This window comes from Pagrus pagrus (genome assembly GCF_965226575.1).
Source record: "Pagrus pagrus genome assembly, chromosome: 2".
Taxonomy (NCBI): domain Eukaryota; kingdom Metazoa; phylum Chordata; class Actinopteri; order Spariformes; family Sparidae; genus Pagrus; species Pagrus pagrus.
In genome coordinates, this window is record NC_140186.1 from 10,790,588 (window position 1) to 10,809,756 (window position 19,169).

Sequence of the window (19,169 nt, forward strand, 5' to 3'; positions counted from 1 at the left end):
GTTTTGCTAGATAGCACCTACGTTCAAATAATCCTGAACAAAACCGGTTTAAATGGGCTCAGTGGAACTTCATTGTTGTGCTCGAGGCTGGTCATTAGTTTATGTAAGCGGACTCCATTTCTGTACAGACATTAGCTATGCTCTGGAGAGAGGCACTGAGTAAAGGCACTCGAAAACGTGAGTACAGTCACATCTTTTGGACTGTGGTGAAAGATCCAATGCGAGTCCTTCACTAAGATATCCACAGTCCAGCAGCATTAAGCAACTTAAACAAATTATCTACAGGCCTGCATAGGTAACTGAGAAACGGGAAAAGTCTCATTTTTCACGTCACGCTACAATCCGCTCACATATGGCCATTACAAAAGTGGTTAATATATGTAAATTGCTATAAAATGTTACATTTAGGAATCAGTGCTAATTTGGTGGGGCCAAAGAGTCAAGCCTACTAGACACAGAGCGAGGGAAGCCGGTTTCTTGTAATTTAATCAAACAAACCTTTTAAAGGCATCAAGGGTCTTTACAAGATATTGTTGTGAACTGTTATTATTTAACAGCAGTGGGAGGCAGCATAAAGCTTTTCAGCATCTGGTCTGCTCTCTGGAATAAATGGGCAACCATGTGTGGGCACATTGTCCAACCTTTAATGCATCAATGATCATTTCAGTCTTCGTTGTGAAAATGAGGAAAGTATTGAACAGTTCTTCGGGAACATCTCACAGCATTCCTCAAATTTGCCTCACTCTGCAATTATATCTATAGAACTAAGAAGCCTAACTCAGCAACACCATATACTGCACTGCCTCATACTGTACAACGGACAGGTCAGAGACAGACTGGAGCTCACTTTTACAGTCTTCTTCCTGTAATATTGTTGCCTGACATTCAATCGGTGCCACTCTCTTTGTTTGTACTGTAATATGATGGGAGACTCGTTTTCTATCACTCTGTCCTCTCTGATTGGACCCTGGCCATGTCGGTGGGTGAGAGATGAAAAGGAGGAGGAGTGGGAGGATCCGAAGTCTTTCTTCAGGGTTTAAAGCTCGCTTCACCCACTCACTGTGAACTGTATGCATGAAATGTTTGTGAATGTGCTGATTTGTGTAGAAGTAGTACTACCACTGTCATGCATATTAGTCATTTCAAGGATAAAATCTAACTGACATTCTGGATAGCTTAATAGAAATATCCCACGTATTCTATATGGTCACCCAGTGTGCCAACATTTGCAAACATTAAAGTGCAAGTAATATGTGGAATGTCAAGACCACAGACAAATGCTTCCTTTACCATATTCACGCTTTAAAGAAACTTTTTAAGAGTGCCGCAGCAGAGTGTTAATGGAGTCTACAGCATGAGTCGGCAGGTTGGGAGGCTGGAAGGTTTTTGGAGAGGAAGCTGAGACAGGCTGGCGGCTGCCTGAGTTTGTTGTCATTCTGAACACAGAGCTGAAAGTGAGCTGGTGTCTGCTGGAGACGGCAGGAAACCAGAGAGCAGACAGGGAGCAATGGAAAGGACAGAGGACAGGCTTTACAGAAAAGGAGTTAGAGTGAGATGGGAGTGAAGACAAGTGAGAGGCGTAAAGAAAATCGAGAAAGACGACTGACAGACACGAGCGCATGAGAGGGCTGTCTTAGTGGTGTGTTAATGAAGCAAAAGCCAAAAGGTGCAAGGACATGGATGGGAGGGATGCTGTCTGGTTGTCTGGGGGATAAATAACTGAGTGGAAGTGAGGCAAAGATACACCCAGGAACTTGTTGCACTTTGCAGAGACAGGGTTCTGATAGGCTGATTGTCATTCACTATCTTTTTAATATCGCCTCGACAGACACATCCATTACGTCAGCACATTCAACTAACTAGGGGCAACCTAATATCACAGAGATAGTGCAGTAGCATATAAATTAAAAATTTCCAACTCTCTATGCGAGTTCATTTTCCCAGACCAGAAAGGGAAGAAAAGAATAGAGTTTAACTTACCAATCATTAATGAGAGGAGCTTCTGGACCTTGGAGCTTACTCCAACAACTCTGTACAGGCCTTGGTCATTAATACCTGATGAGTAATAACAAAAATGAAACTTTATTTGTACAGCAAAGCTGCTTTTTAATACAGTTGTAAAGTGTTAGAGAGGGGAAAGAACACACAGAGCAAACAATTAAAGAAAAGGCAAACATAAAGAATACAGACAGAACATATATATATATATAAATAAACAACCCTTAAAACTATATAGCAGATACATTAATAATCACAATTTTGACAAAGTTCAGTAAGATAGAAAGCCATTTGCATAAAGCAATATTGGTCGTGTTGAGAGGGACTGGACCTGATTAATGGACTAAAAAAGAGGTCAGATACAGTAAGCAAATTAATAAGAACCTTAGTGCTGCGCAATGGCAGGCATTAGTATTATCTACAGTACAAGCCGCCTGCAGTAGCTGCCCGTCAGCCTTTTGTTTCAATATTGGAGCAAGTCTGCCCCCTTGTGTACAGATAAACACACTGCAGCCATGTTACATGTTACTACCTGTCAATTCTTATGTAAATTTCCTGAAATAAATCACCTTAATATTTACACATAACAAGCTCACCTCTCGTCTCTATGGCGCTGATGGAGTTCTTTACAAAACTCAAACCAACTTCATCCAGCTGGGCATCAACTGCAGGTGGGAGAAGGAAAAAAACAAACCTTTAAATGTGGTGAAGCAGCACACTCGTCAAACTTAATGACACTCTTTTACAGATACAAGTCTGATACAGCTAGAATCCTTACTTCCTCTTTCTTTAGAATAAGTCCTCCCAAGATAGTGTCCAATCTGTTTAAAAAAAATTTAAAAAATCACAAAAAACAAACAAAAAAAACATATTCAAGGCTTGTAAGGTTCATCAAGTAAACTTCAGTCTTTTCATATACAGTGAAGTGCAAGAGTATGGAAGTATTATAAACTAAAGGAAATGTTCTGTATAAGATGGCTGTTAAACAGAATACAGTGGTAGATGGTGAGCGTTAGTTGATGACACAGTGCAGGCAGCTGACTCACAGGTTCCTTCCCACCCATGGCCTGCATCCAGAACTTGTGGTCATCCTCTGACAGAGCCTGTACTGTTAGCACCGTCCCCGGCCTGGGAAAGAGAAATACCACAGCAGCTTTAGGCAAAGACTTAGAGCTAGAGTTCAGTGAGATGTTAGGGGAAGTTAGTGTCAATATGGAACATCAAATGTGCTAAGCAAAAACAAAAAAAAAACTCTCTGGCAAGGGCACTGGCACCTTGGATTTGCAGTAACTACAAATATGAGCCCTCTTAGTCATCCCAGCTGGTTTATTAGACGTACAATCATGTGGGACCAGATGGATATCACGTTACTCATCCCAATCAGAATGGATGTGTGGACTCGAGTTTCCACACTAAATCTGGGGTATTGCTCTTCTATTAATACTACAGAAAAGGGGCAGGGCAGAGTTAAGTTGTGTGACAAAATGAGATATCTATTACAGGAGGGCACAGCCGGGTGTGACAAATCCCCCCAGCTAAGTGTGTGACGGCAGCCCTCCAAGACAAATCCTGATGACCTGCCCTCTACAATCCAGAACACATTGGGCAAAACTGTAATCAGCCAGATCTGTTGAGTGTTAATGTGGAATATCACAGAAGATAATTAATATGCTCTGTAGGTGCGACAGACATAAGAATATTCTGCATTGTGTTCCAGCAAGAGTCACATTTGAATAATTTCAATTAATCAAATTGTGTCAGTTTATATGATGTAATATGAGACCTGCCGCTACAAGCATAATACCATGACAATGTGTTAGGTGTGAGGTGATGACGTACCGATCTGTAATGTCGAGGTCTAAGCAGAACCTCCTGTCCAACATGTCTGTCGTTTTGCGGAGGCAGGATTTAAGCGTGACTGACTCTGTCTCACCCTGGAAAAAAAAGAAAAAGAAATTTTACTGTACAGAATGACGTGAAAAAAAATGTAATCAAAAATAAAGCATTGCATAGTGAGCGTGATTAAGATAACATAAAAGTTGTGTGGCATTAATGACCCACTGCTCTGAGTTTTATGACTACTCACAATCTTCCCACCAGATCTGTGGTCGAAGGTCACCATGTGTAGGATCTTCTGCTCTTTGACAAATGTACAGTAGCGTTTGACCCAACTTGAGCCAAAGGGAGGAGGCCCTGAAGAAACAAGGTACATAACATCCGCAATGAGTCAGTGCGTGGAGCCAAAATTTGAAAGAAAAAAAAAACACTTTCCTTTGATTCAAGCTTTATTTTGCAGGTGCAACATGCTGCATCACTGATGCTGGTGGTTAAAAAAAATCACTGGAACAACACCTTGTTTTGTTCATAACAGGGATGAAAGAGAAATTACTAGTCTGCCCAAATTTTCCTGCCACAACAAGATGATGCCACTGACAGCCTACAGCAGGTACAGAAAACATTTCACAAGTTATGTTTTAGTATAAGCAGGGTTGACACGCTTTTGTAATAAAACAATTCAAGGACTTTTCAAGCACTTTTCAAGGACAAATTAATCCCAAAATTAAGGGCCAATAACTCACATAAATCCTCACATATACCAGTCTGACCCAGCACAGTACTATACTATTTCAAGGACTTGAAAGTTTTACCTTAAATAGCCCTTCATAGGCAGTAGAAATTTAAGGCCAGGCACCACCCAGGTATAGGAGGGGGAAAAAATTATTTTATTCCATCAGGATGAAACTATGCCAGATTAATATGGACCCTTAAACAAGTAGTTTTTTAAAAATTATTATTATAACCTTTAATTTTCTAGCTAGCTAATATATCAAAAGAAAGGGCAAGAGCTGTAGGCTACACAACGCAAAACAAAGGCCATAATTTTGTTGTGTCAACATGGACACAATGCAATATTAATTATTTCAACAGTGAACATATACATTCATTCATTATTTTCTCCTGATAGCTGGTTGTGGTTGGCATACTTGAAGATAGCTTGCGTAACTGTGGGCTGTGTGTCACCCATCCCAAACCAGAGAGGAAGGGCGAGGGTGGCAGCTCAAACAATGCGGGCTAAGTATATCAGAGCACTATTAAGGTCTTCATTTTTTTAACCCAAGCGTTTGAAGTACTTCTGGTAAAACTACTCGACTTGCACACTTTGAAGGAAAGTTGTAAAAGCCCATGGCAATGGACAGTATATACTTAGAGATTCTGTCTTGCATCCTTGACTTTACTACATTTCCTTGCTGCAGTGTTTTATGAATGGATGTAACATGACTCCCCATATTAAATCAAGTTTAACCATATAAAGGTCTTACGTTTTTCCTGTACATAGAGGTAGCCTTCACAGCTGATAGGACTGGTCTGTCTGTATTCTTGAGGTGTCTCCCTGATCCTCTTCATCAGCTCGTACACCTCTGACCGCGCACCCTCAAATCGACTCCTCGTCTGGGGGTAGAGAGGAAGCAAACACATACTCCAGGATGTCAACTCCTGATCCTCAGTGGTTAGGTAGGAAGAGCCACATAATGAGAGGCCACTGCCAATCAAAACTCAGGGCTTCCCTTGGAAATCCCTTTTTTTTCTCCAATTACATCAGTTGACTGCCTAAGTAGTGACTTAAAACTAAGAATGAAACCGAAAATAAGAATGTAATGGAAACTTGGAAACTTCTGTAATTTCACTCACATCTATTAGGGTGTTTCTTATTTTCAGGTCAAACAAGAAGCACAAAAAGTATACAAGCACTCACTGTAATTGCTAGTATCAACTTTATCTGAATTAAAACCGTAACAATAAAACATTAATATTTCTTACATTCTGAATATTGATCTGCAGCGCTCTTTTATAATGGTCAAAGTCCTTGGCAAGCTCAAAGCCCTGGTGATAAAAGGTGAAGACTGTCTGAAAGAAGGCCAGCATCTAAAAAGATCACAACACAGAAAGAAACAGATAAGATATGTTTATCAAAAGAGTCAGTAAGTGAAAGAGAAATTCGTAACTAAATATAATGACCGAAATAATTATGACGTCAGCCTATAGAGGGATTGTGACATCATTTCAAATAAGAAAGAAACTTAACCCCATGTGACACTTCAACAGTTGCCTTTGATTTTATCAATAGAAAGACAAGCCACAGCAGTGTTGGCATGCACACTCACCGGCTCCACACACTCAAACTTCTTTCTCTCTTGGATCTCCTGCAATTTGCACACATAGTCCAATGACTCCTCCTGAAAGTGCTGCCTCATGGTTTCCACCTGGATGTCTGCCTGTGGAGGTGGGGAACACACACCGCGATGATTATAGGGACAGACAGATGCGTGGAAGCCAAGAAGAAACATTATGGTCTTTGTGATACAGGGCAATTTGAGGTTTCTCTTGTTATGGCATTATATTCTTACAGAAGGGATACTGATGCTGGTTAGTGCTCTATTAAACACAGATGATGAAGTAAATTCACATGTCCAAAATAACAAAGATTTGTCTCATAGAGCTGTATAATCTGTACAACATACAAAACCCTTCTGATAAATAAAAGCTACAAAAAAACCTAAGCATGTGCAACAGAGAAGGGATCCATCTTCTGAAGCAGCAGTGGTGGTAGAATTTCAAAATATAATATAATAACCTGAACCTGATCATCCTATACAGGATTGCGGGCAGGCCAGAGCCTATCTCAGCTCATTTTTGGCTGAGAGACGGGGTAAACTGAACATATATTTTCTTCATTGTCACTGGGCTAACATGTACAGACAGAGAACACACTCAAACCTACACCTATAGGCGATTTAGCGTTGCCAGTTAATCTACAGTAATCTGCATGTCTTTGGACTGTGGGAGGGAACCAGAGCAGCCAGGAGGCAGATTTACACACAGAAAAGCCCCAGACGTTCAGGGGGATTTATTTCCTTCTCACTATGAGGTAAGAGCACTAACCACTGTGGCATCCCAGAATCACAGTATATGTTCACAAAAGGTTCTTAGATATACATACGATTATGTAACAGTACACAACCAAGATTTGCAATGCAACACAGTATACACCACAGATGACTTGACGTGTAAAGAAAATCTGGCTTTAAATACATGTTAGCAAGAATCTTTAAGTGTATTAAGTGAGTATTTTTAATCACTTTAAAATTAGCTCACGAGTTCATGAACAACTGATGCAGTGATGATAAAGTTCATGACTTCTGTGGCTGTGAACTAATCACATGGTGTATTTATTCAAGTCTGATAGGAATCAGTGTTGGTACCACAGGCCCTTGTGTCACAGAGAACAGAACAGCCTGCAGTCATAATGTCAACAGTTTCAAGTGTCCTCTCTGGTCGGCGTGTATACAACATATGGGTAAGCCTTACATGGCTACATAGCATTGCAAAGAAAAGAAGACATTGATTAGTAAGAGGCTGCATATTCTCCAAGAATTACAATGATAATGGTGCGGTAGTGTAGCATGGATTGCTCCCCAAACTACAGTATAGCAACCAGATTTGACCTTGGTCGTACAACACAAGTGAGTACACATTTCCTTTCCAAACAAGCCAGGAAAACTGTTGCTGCAAGGCACGTCAGTGGAAACTCGCACGGTCAAACAGGCTTTGCAGCAAGGCTCTTCCCCAAGGCACCCAAGACCAAAAGCAAAAACAGGGATTCTCTAACTAAACAAATACCCTTTTCCATCCGTTTTGCTGTCATTATGAATTGCCATTCTGCATGTTACATATCTGTCGGAGAGTTCAGGCAAGGATAAATACCTCTTGTAGTTGTGGCTCTTTCTTCTTTGCTGACATATTCAGAAGCTTTTCCAGGGAGCTGTAGTACTTCTCTGTTTCTTTCTCATACTTCTTTCTTTCCGCCTTGAGAAGGTTCAGAAGAATGAGTGGAGGCATAGAAGAAGAAAAAAATACTACATTATACTTGGGTACAAAGGAATCAAAGCCATGTGTGTAGAACAATTCACATGCTATTAGCATTCAACTGTGAAATATGGAAATTTTAACAATCATCAGGGTAACCAAGCATAAAAACACATCAACTGAGAACTAGAAAACATACTGGGAAGAGGAAATAAACAGTCATACATTACCCTCACTGTACCAAGATGCTCTTTCCTAAACTTCTCCAGGGGTTTCATTAAGGTTTCAGTGATGTTTCTCATCTAGACAGAGACAAAGCCTTAATCATTGCTCAACTCAATGACAAAGCCCATTAACATTTCATATGACACAACATTTTCCACTCTTAATTGTTTGCTGACTCCAGTGAAGAGTGGCAGCTATATACAGTTTCTTGGCCTCTAGGGGTTCTGCCTTATGATTGACACCCTACTGGCCTCAATTTAAAAATGACATAACTGAAATGACATAACTATTATTCTACTAAGTATCTTTGACTTCCAATAATGTATGAATAAAGTCAGTGTTTCCTTCCTCATTCCTCCTGTGCCTGTGCTTTGCTTGTTGCAGGACATGTCTGTGCCTGCATGCCCGTCCTACTTTTCCTTACTTTGCACTGTGATGTCATCCCACTCTGCTGAGCAGAGCTGTGTGCTGAGCAGTGTGTTTACCATTACAGTCTGAGCCTGGCGCTAAAACAGTCATCTCAGTCAGCTACTGATGATGGGCCCACTCCCTAACCTCAGACACTACAGACAGACATTACAAGAGAATAGCTGTTTATAGAACATGGCAGGCACTAAATTGTGCATCCCTGTCCAAAGAGCAGGAATATTTTAGACGTAATTCTTTGATGTATTTCTTTTTGAAAGTATTCTCCCCAAACTATCACTGTTAAAGTATTTGAAAGAATAGATTACCCTATTTCTAGTCCGTTATTTCTTATTTTTCCCACCTTATTTTAGTGTTTACTCACAAACTACTATCTGCTAACCTTGCTTTTCGCTTAAGCAAATGTCACCGGCACCAACCAGGTGCACACAGAAGCTTCAAAACAACAGCATAAGTAGGCCTACATGAGGAGAGAGGTTGCATCTACAATCAGTGCATTTACACGATGGCTGTCTTTAAAATCATTCAAAAAGGATTTTCTTTGATCTCAATGGAATCATGAGGTCAAGTGAAGCTCTCACAGAATTCATAAGGACTTAGGAAATGACACCCACGGTGCTAAGAGAATCCGCCTGCACTTATACTTGAGCCGAGTCCTTTTCTTTTTGTGAAGTGAACCCTATGCTAAAGGAAAAAAGAAAGAAAGCATTGAAGCAACTTTCCTAGCATTTAGAGAATTCTACCCACTCCTATCATGGCTGCCACTTTGCTTGGGAAGGTTCTTTTGCGAAATAACCCAAAAGTATCGATTTGACAGCAGCCAACGTCTCTCTTTCCCTTTCTCTGCAGCGCATGTGCGATCATCAGTAGACCGTCCTAACGTCAGCATAACATGCAGGTACAGAAGGGGGTAGAGTGAGGGGAGATCGTTTTCTTGTTAATCGATTGTGCGATGGCATCATTCTCTCAGATGGAAACATTTTAAATAAAAAATGCTAAAACGAATATACTTTAGCAGCTGTTAATATACCTTGGCGGCCTGCCCAGGTAAAGTATATGTGTGGGAAACAATGCACTGGCTATCAAGCCTAGAGCTTAAATTAAATCAAGTCTTCAAATAAGGGGCTTTTTACAGAAGTCACAAATAAAAGACAGTATATATAGTACATCCTGTGACACTTCACACTTCAAGGTAAGCAGTTCATGACCAACTGACACCATTAAAATGTGTCAAAGCGTGCAACTTTGTATATGTAACTTCCTTCATATTTGAGTAAAATTTTTGTGGTTTGTAAATTAGCAACTTTAACAACGCTGCCTAGGTAGCTAGTTTCATGGCGGTGTGTCGTAATGGGCTGTAGTTTTATGTGGACCTCGTTTCCAGTAGTAGCTTATATGAATCTGTCTTGGCATTTAAAGCTGTAATAATGCTCTCCTGTCCTCTGTGCAGCCACTCCCAGCCAGGTGCTGTAACAGTGACCCTTAGACAGGCAACAACAGTTATACACCCTTAGGGAACTGGTTTGCTCTGCCTTCTGGATCCCGTCTGTGCCGTATATTGGAGAAAATTATATTATGAGTGCCTGTCCGGATCTCTGGTGGATAACAGAGTCAGACATTATTAGATGCAAGTATTAAAATATGAGCAGCAATAGGTGTAGGCTGGTTGGAAATGCACAGAGTGCAGGAGTACACAGTTGAACAACTTAAGTGCAATACAGTCAGACAGAAACACAGGTATTTTCCCTAGCTTTCAAGCAGGTTCTGACTGGTTGTTCTCACCATCAGCTCTCTTTGGTCTTCTAGGTTCCTGAGGAATGAGGAGAACTCTTGCAAAGACTCATCTGAAGAAAGGAAAAAAATCAAACACGGTGGTAAATGCAACCATTCTGCCTCACTTACGATCACAACCACGCAGCCTAAAATACATTATGATCATCAACAGTTACCACCACAGGTGCACACCGAAACCTGCTCTTACTTTGCTGGTAGTGAAAGAACCGTAAACAAAAATTTACACTGCATGTCTGCACGATGGTTACAAAACCAGTGGTTAGTTTCCATCACACGAGAAGGCAAACCCACACTTACCGATACATTTCTCATCGTCGGTCTTCGCATCTCCGATGTACTCAAACTGAAACTCTCCCAGCAACTGGGCAAACTTTCGCTGTGCCATACCAAGCTCTGAAAGAAACATACAATTTAAAAAAAAAACACATTAGAAGCAGTGCATTGAATGCTTAATATGATTATACTGTTTGTTGACAAGATCTACTAGATAAACAAGTTTAACTGAATCAAAACATTTCAACTACACACAACAATTAATTATTATCTTCATTATAAACATTGTCAAAAGGAACAATTTCTAAGAAAAGTAGCACAATATAAGCCATCATGAAAGGTAGATCTGATGCTTCACACAGAATTAACCACTTTGCAAACATCCTGTCTACAGACGTGTGTTACATCCTGTTGCACGTCTAACCCTCGTGTACCAGGATGGCAGGTACCACAGTTTAACAACACATGCAAATAGAGAGCAGGCGATATTTAATTATCTGTCTGCAAGTCATACATTACATAAATAAGGATGATTTGACAGAAATAGCATGATGCTACTGATGTATAATCCAAATAATGGATAGCCAGAGAAAAGGGTTGCTCATCATGGGCAAATTATCATATCTGTTTTTTACGGACACATGGTACGATTTAGCTTTTTCAGTTGAAATAACAGTAATGAAATATAATGTAATGCAATGTCAGTCTTTTCAAGTCCCTATTTAAGAATAAGAATAAAAAGAAAAATTACATTAGCAACAAAATTAGTTGGAGTAGTTGTTTTGGTAAATAGCAGTGTAATATGTGATTTACAGTGCATGAATGTGCATCTATTGTTCTGATGAAAATGTAATATCTTCTGCTATCTTAATAAATCTAATTTAACAATGTATTGCTTAGACCAAATCCAATAATAACAGCATAAATCTCTCAGTAATCAAAAGGAAACTCTAAGCAATATCAACCAACATATCTTTCCTGGAAAACCTCTCATGTAATTACGACTTGTTATGAGACTTAGTTGATTTCAGAACCTAAAAAAAAAGGGCCATAGCCTACAGGATAGCCTGGCACAACAAATCAATAAATATCCCTTTAATTTTTTGGTTGTTAACCTGATTATTAAATAGAGGACTATATGGATGCAAATACCAAGCCTAACCTATAGCTAGCCGAACCTCAGGCAAGCCCTAACATGGGTGACTGCTCTCTGAGAAATGCACTGACTCATGTAAACCCAGCACCCTACATAAATACTCTTACAAACACAACAAGATTTGTCCACCCTCTACCCCCCTCCATATCAGTAAACACAGCAAACCAAATCTATTTCAAAACAGTAAAGAGTTTCCCCCAGATGGGATCTCTGACCCATGGCAGTCCCCTGGGGAACCCTGACAGAATGCAGCAAGGTTATTTTAAGACTGGAGCTTTGAGCAGTATACTGAGGAGCAGTGTCATTGGATTTGGCAGATAGCTGGAACCCTATAGGGAACAATCAACTGAGCAACGCCACTGAATAGAGCTGTGAGACACTGCTGTAGCTGCTACAAAGGAATGTAGAGCTGTAACTAACGATTAGTTTAATAATTATTTTTTCATTTTGCATTTCTTTGTCATTCATCATTTTAAATAACGAGTTGTTAGGTTTTAAATTGTTGCTCGGTCAATAGAAGGACCTTGAATTTGAGTTTGAAGACATCAGTTTTGGTTTTGGGGATTGCAAATCTGCAGATTCATCTATAATGAAACACCCAATAGGTTTTGCCTACTCAAAGGGGCCGTGTTATCAGGTCCCCAGCTAGATTTATAGTTGGGATGTTGCTGTAATGTGGTACTTCTTCCATGACTCCCAAAGTAGGTTTTGTTAGTGTTAACTCAGGTTTTTCAATAATCAGTATTTTAGTTATTACATAGATCTTTGCAAATGTAGTATATTTAATTCAATTTTATTTTTATTTATTTATAATCCACAAGACTATTCATTTCTTTGAGCCGTTTGTTATGTCTTGCTATTATCCATCCATGGCTATCCTGCAGCTTACACACTCCATGTTCTCGGGGCAGTCTGTGTACACATGCTATGGATTAAATCTGCAGTCAGGCCCAAAGCTTAAACATGTGAGAGGTGTTGGACAATGTCTGCCTGAGCCTGGCACAAAGGGCATCGCTTCTGCCTCAACTGTTTATTTCAAACAGTTTGACATACACTGCTCGACGCTCTTCAGCTCAATCTCACATCTTTACAATTCCAAAGCACACAAGGAAATATGGGCAAGTCAAACACCTGCGGTCGATTCCTTTGGCTAATTTGTCCAAGTCGTCGAAATACAGGAAGCAAAGGGACGCAAACCAAACAATGGGACAGCTTGTGTATCAGAGTATTTACAATTGTTTGTCCTTTGAGGAGGTCTTTATATAGCACTTGGAGGAAACGTTCTTTCTTTTCTTGGGGGTGAGGTAATTGTTGTCTTAAAGACATTTAAAGTTTTAACAACAAGAAAATGCTATAGAACTGTGCATAAGCACAGAACAAGCAAGGTGCCTCAATAGTACAATACAAGCAAATATATTCAAATGACAGTAAGCAAAACAAAAGGATTCATGACTTGTTTATGCCTCATTATAGCTCATTTCTTGGCTCATGAACCTCTGCAAGACACTGCACAGACCTGACTCCAGATCATTAATCAAGACTGCAGAGGGTCTACAGCACATTTGTCCCTTCCCTAGATACCACATAGACACGGTAAACATAAAATGTCACTGCACGAGCAACATTACAAGACTCTGACAAACAATAGCAGCAGAGTGTCAAATCCTCTGGCTCAGGTACTTCTTCAAAGATAGTATTTTGGTGAGGTCAGAAGGAATGGGAGGAATATTATGGGATGTCTTATGACAATCATATAATCAGATGTGAATTACTGCAAGAATTTATGTAGAGTAGAAAATGTGTATTGTAAACTTGTGTCAACCACAACAAATCATTCTGGAGATCATATCAAACATTCACTAAAAGCTTTTCACTTATTGGCCAACATGTTTCTGTCACACAGGTGACTTCTAACTGGTGTAAACACAACCTTGATGAACTGCTATGTGGGAGTGTTTAAGTACGGGTTACAGGCATTATTTTGAAAATAAAGGTATGGCAAACATAAGCCTGTCAGGTCATTATTTTGGAAGCAAACACTGAACATAGCAATTTTCTTTGAAGTGACTTTAAGATCTAGAAGGAATCTAAACCACACAGACAGCTAAAAATCTTAACCAGGGTGTCCAAGTCCATAAAAGGTGACTCTGGTCACTCTGGTCTAGGCAATAGTCCTTAATTTGCAGCACATGGAATGACTGCAGACAACACAAACGTTGGCATGCTCTCTGAGCCTAACTTTATCATGGCACAAGTCCAGTAAGCAGGATGGAGACAGGACATTGGGAGTAGATCTCATTGGACTGAGCTTCTTATACCTCTCCTAGACTTAAACTGGGAGGCTTTCTGTATTGATGCATGCCTCTTGTGCTGACTGCACCACTATGATCATATTTCACCACCACCGCTAATGTTTTCATTGTCCACTTGTAACACAGAATGTAAGTCCATTGTCATTAACATGAGTGGTGAGAATATGGGTCACTCCACTCACCACCATTAGCAGTTTACATCCAACTGCCAAGCGAATTTGAAGCGAATTCGTGAAACGATGCCAAAAAAGAAAAAATATGTGAATAAGGTGTTTCCATCAACTAGTTTGGAGTAAATAAAGTAGGCTATGTGAATAGTTTTGTCAGAAGATGGTGGTATAGGCTACATTGGCTGTGTCTGTAATAAACAGAGCAGAAGAAGTAGAGGTTGCAAACTGCTACAGCTTGTAGCTACAGCTACAAGGCAGGCTGTTCAACTGTCCCAAAGGGGCTGAGAAAAAAATAAATTACTACTACTTTAACTAATATCTCTGAAAGAGTGTTTTGCTGGCATTGTTCATGTTTCTGCCTCCTCCCCCACTGCCTTTCAGTTATGACTTCACCTAAAGCTTGATCCTAGGCCTCTTGCTGTTTTCCATCACTATACCCCATCTTAGTGACATCATTTTGAAAATATAGCATTTACTGTAATTGCTGTAACTCGATAGTCTTTGTTTGCCCTTCTAATGATCTTCATATCCAGGCTTGAAACTAAGAGTGCCCAGCTGCTGCTCTGTAATCTTTGAAGCAGTCTGCCAGAGGAACGTGGGGAAGATGAATATTTTGTCCTTCAAATCCCTGCTTTAAACCTTTTATAGAAAAGCAATTTTAGAGGTTGAATATTTTCTTATTTCATCCTCCTGCTGTGTCTCTGCTAATCACATCTTCTTCAGGTGTTTGGGCTCTGCCTTTGTTTGGCTTTATTAGCAATATTTTTTTTTTACTTTTTCACATTTTCCACCTGAATGCCAGACAAGAACAAAGCATCAGCCTACACCACGTGTCTATGTTATAAATAAGAAGTACGTGTTATAATCCGTTGTAAATTGTAGTGAATGATAGTAGTAGTAGTAGTATGTGAAGATGTGACCTTTATGGAGTCACTGTTGGTCAACTGTAGTGCTCAAATTATGCCAAACCACATAGAAACCTAGAGTGGAAAGTTCGGCTGCTCCCCCAGATAGTAAAAACATGTTTTGACAACATAACACTGAACCTTGACACACCTTAACAGAGCCTCAACACACTATATTGTGTCTGACGTAAGAGCAGGGTAGTATCCAGTGTCACTGTACTGTAAAAAACAATGAAGAGCTGGTGGCATTTTGACATTAAAATCTATAGCATTCAAGCATTCTTCAAAGTATCATATGATTAAACAGAGCATAATAAATGCAAGTATTCAATCAGGTTGTTGATGATGCATTGCTTTGCCAACTCTTTCATAATTTACTTACCTCTTTTTATAATGTACATATATCTACAGGGAATTTGGGTCAGGTACATTGTATTAGTATATTAAGGGTATCTTTTATCTCAGCAAAGACAGCACCAAGGCTCAGGTCTATGTGGACAATTAGTGTGTACTCCAGGAACAGTGATGTCAATGGATAGATTTGCAGGCTCTTTATTAGAGCCATATGTAAGCTCGGTGTAGAAATCACGCCCATCCACAATCTGATTACACAAGCTGCATGCATGTTTAACTCACTGCAGGGTGGACAGTTAATATGAGAATATATGAGGCCAAGCTGTGCGGACTTCATTACATAAAACATGAAGAATGAATGTTATCCAGTTACACGAAGCTCCTCCGGCTGCTAAATTGACGTCAGGCAACATTCAGAGAAGAAAAAAAACAGAAACAGCGTTTGTGTCCCTGTGCACTGTCAATTGAAGTCATAACAGCATAGATCAACTGGATACAATCAGTGGAGCAATAAACAAAAGTGTCAGATGAGAGAGGTCTGCATAACAGATTGAAATGATAGCTGCTGTCCTCGAGGAAAGAATCATCACAAGATAAAAACACCTCGCACACACACACACACACACACGCTCAGGCACACAAGAGTCCAAGGCTTCTCCTGCTTTTTGCCTTTTAAAGAAAGGCATTTCAGAGCAAACCTGGGAACTGTCAAACTTGGCTAGTTTCTCTGCAGAAAGCCAGAGACCCCAGTCTACTGGCTTCAGCGTATGAGTCATACAGACCCCACCTTACATCTATCTGATATCACAGGCCAGCTCGTTCTGTAACAGGAAAAACATGAGAAAAAACACTGGTGCCCCTAGTCAGCGGAGGTGGGAAGAAAAACAAAGATGACACAATGGGGAGGGTACTGAACAACAGGACTCTGGTTATTACGGAGCACCGCACAACAAAAGCTGTGACCACTGTCACAAAAAGACAGCATGAGGAGACAAAATGTTATAAAATAATACAAAATGTTGTAATCTTTTGACTCTCAATCACGAGTAAACAATGTCCAAAAGGCTGTTTTAAAAATACTTTCATCTGATTCTTTGATTTGAATAAAAAAAGTCACAACTCTCCAAATCCACAATTCGATTTGATTTTCGATTTTGATGTCACGATTCAATTCAGTGTTGGATTTAAATTGTCTTTCCACACTGAAGGCTATGTTTATTTTGAGACTTAGACTTTCGTGGGCTGACAGCTGTCACTTCCATTTTTCTTGAGGTGTACTTAAACGCACCATGACATCCCTGTTAGCGCGCTTATCCTTTGCCGTACAAGTCTATGTGGATGTCAGAGTTTAAGACGTGCCCCTGAATGCAACATGAAGTCCTTTTGAGTGTGTCAAACTCCAGCAATGACAGACAGCAGAGGAGAGAAGCAGAGATACATCTATGGAGATAAAGACACCAAAACACTGCAGAGACGTTACTTTCAGTTCAAACTGTCACTATTTGGTGGGGATTTACCCGCCATACCCACATTTGGTGGACTCTGTTTCTGACTCACTCATTCTTACAACTACATTTACAGTAGTTGTAGAAACTGTGCACTGAAGAAAATGATCACTGAGGGGAAAATTCTCCGGTGTAGCATGTATGAACTGTAACACACTCTACTCTGTAAGTCAACCACAAGGATATAAGCCACGTTGAAAACCACGTGGTTGATACTGCAATTTATTTATTGTCGAAACTGAAAGCTCATTTCAATAATTTTTCGAATCACAAATCAAAATCGTAACAACCCTAATTGGGATAATACTGTGAATCAATTATTTTAGCCAGGATAACTGATAACTGAAATGTTTGCTATTGTCCCATCCCTAGTTAAAATAACCAAAAAGTATGACTCATTATTTACACACAATTATAGATACCCAAACTGATTGATTCAACTGTAATTGGAGTAGTCCACAGCTTGGGATAACTATTGAAAAATTGTCCATGTCTACGTCTTAACAGTGATGATCAGGTAAGCTTCAACTGTACAGCAGCAGTTAGATTTTACTATAATTCCTCCAGAGGTGAATTTGCCTCAAAATTACATACAACATTTACTCTGCGTGTCTCTCTCAACAGTGCCGCAATTATTCCTTAATTACAGTCATTCTTGCAAAACATCACTTAGACCGCATTTCAGGATAAAATAGTTATTTCACTATTACAAAAATGAGTTTACCCAAGATAATTAACATGAATAAACTCAACTTGCTTTTCACTTACTGTGTGTCTTAAAGCAGGAAACTTAACATTACATGCTCTGGCTGCTGCAGCAAAACTTTTTCCGCAAACCAAACCACAAAAGGTATGTATATGTCAAAGTTCAGCTGCTGAAGATGTCCACAGTGTATTCATTGGCGCCTGTTGGAGGGTTGTTTGTTATGATTTCTACGGTCTCATCAGATGTGCCACTTAGGTCAGAACATGCCTGGTCCAGGCCCTCGAAGAGCTGCCAGCGCATACATGCTGCGCCTTTCCACACTCCTTCCTGTTCCACTCTCCCATCTTTTCCAGTGTGAATCCCTGCTCCACACTCCGCTCCCACCTTTGCCCTCAGCAGAGCCGGCCCAACCATCCCCTCCCACAATCTCTCTTCCCCCAAAGCAGGGATTACTTCATCCATGACTTCCTGATCCTCAAAACAAGTCTGAAGGGTGAGGCTGTGCTGAACAGCATCCTGTCAATAAAGACCATGTGGCTTATCAAAGATGTACCAATATCTGATTACATATCCACAAATTGACAGTACATCATGCAGTCAAAGGGGCTTCACAGTTGCACATTTTAGTATCCACATTTGCTGCTTCTACCATAAAAGGCACCCTGACAGCACAACTGTGCCATCAAGCAACTCACTATCATTTTTATAGTAGGCCTTGTTGTTTCTAGAGATGAAAAAGCGTTCCTCCCACATGACTTCACGTCTTGTGCTAATGCGATTTTAATGAAAGATTGGGATGTGGGTCTTTGGCAGAATCAGTAATGTGATTACAGAGAGCAGCACTGAGCCAAGGCACACCATGCCGGGCTACTCTTCAACCTGTCTGCCAGTAAGAAAGAGACCTTCACATGGCTGTTTTTTTTCAAAGCGGAACTGAAAGCGACAGAAAAAATCATTTTGCTTTATTTGACAATCGGTCAATTCATCAGAGGAAGTCCAGCTGGGGAATGACAACGACTGACCCCAACCGCAGCTCTGCCCAACGTCGTGTTTCAGAGGATTGCAGCAATCACAGAACAGGCAGGAAACAACCTCGCACTTGATGAAATAAGAAATAACAAGTTTACATTTCCTGCTACGAACAAGAAATCAATGCTTTTGCCGAGGACAACAGTGAGGGGTGGTCGAGAGGGTACAGACAGGACACAGTTCCTGTGGAGGAAACCCTCTGAAACAGAAGCACATCTGCATGTTGCTCCTCTAGTGGGCACTTCCATGTCATGGCTCTCTGGCCCCGCGCCCCGCTATAAAGTTTCCTCCCAGAACCAAGGTCTTTCCGTAGTGGGACATCCTCCCAGCCGTACGAGTGGAGGGAGTCACTGAGAGGCTGAGAAAGGCCTGGGACTTGGAGATCCACTATTGTCTTTTGGATTGTCTAAACAACAGATCCCTCTGAGGTCAAACAGCAGAGTAAAGCATT

The 19,169-nt window shown here is 40.4% G+C and overlaps 1 protein-coding gene across 2 annotated transcripts in view; it reads right to left on the minus strand.

Moving 5' to 3' along the window:
* arhgap10 (Rho GTPase activating protein 10) overlaps positions 1–19,169 on the minus strand; it is a 53,285-nt gene that overhangs the window by 29,118 nt on the left and 4,998 nt on the right. For both annotated transcript variants that reach the window (XM_084379134.1, XM_084379133.1), the window contains exons 2-14: positions 10,606–10,701; positions 10,297–10,358; positions 8,094–8,165; positions 7,762–7,863; positions 6,162–6,272; positions 5,818–5,922; positions 5,319–5,448; positions 4,085–4,191; positions 3,838–3,932; positions 3,045–3,126; positions 2,777–2,819; positions 2,595–2,663; positions 1,981–2,055 (exon numbers count right to left, since the gene is read on the minus strand). In XM_084379134.1, the coding sequence (XP_084235260.1) occupies positions 1,981–2,055; positions 2,595–2,663; positions 2,777–2,819; positions 3,045–3,126; positions 3,838–3,932; positions 4,085–4,191; positions 5,319–5,448; positions 5,818–5,922; positions 6,162–6,272; positions 7,762–7,863; positions 8,094–8,165; positions 10,297–10,358; positions 10,606–10,701 (1,149 nt within the window). The remainder of the gene's footprint in view (positions 1–1,980; positions 2,056–2,594; positions 2,664–2,776; positions 2,820–3,044; positions 3,127–3,837; positions 3,933–4,084; positions 4,192–5,318; positions 5,449–5,817; positions 5,923–6,161; positions 6,273–7,761; positions 7,864–8,093; positions 8,166–10,296; positions 10,359–10,605; positions 10,702–19,169) is intronic.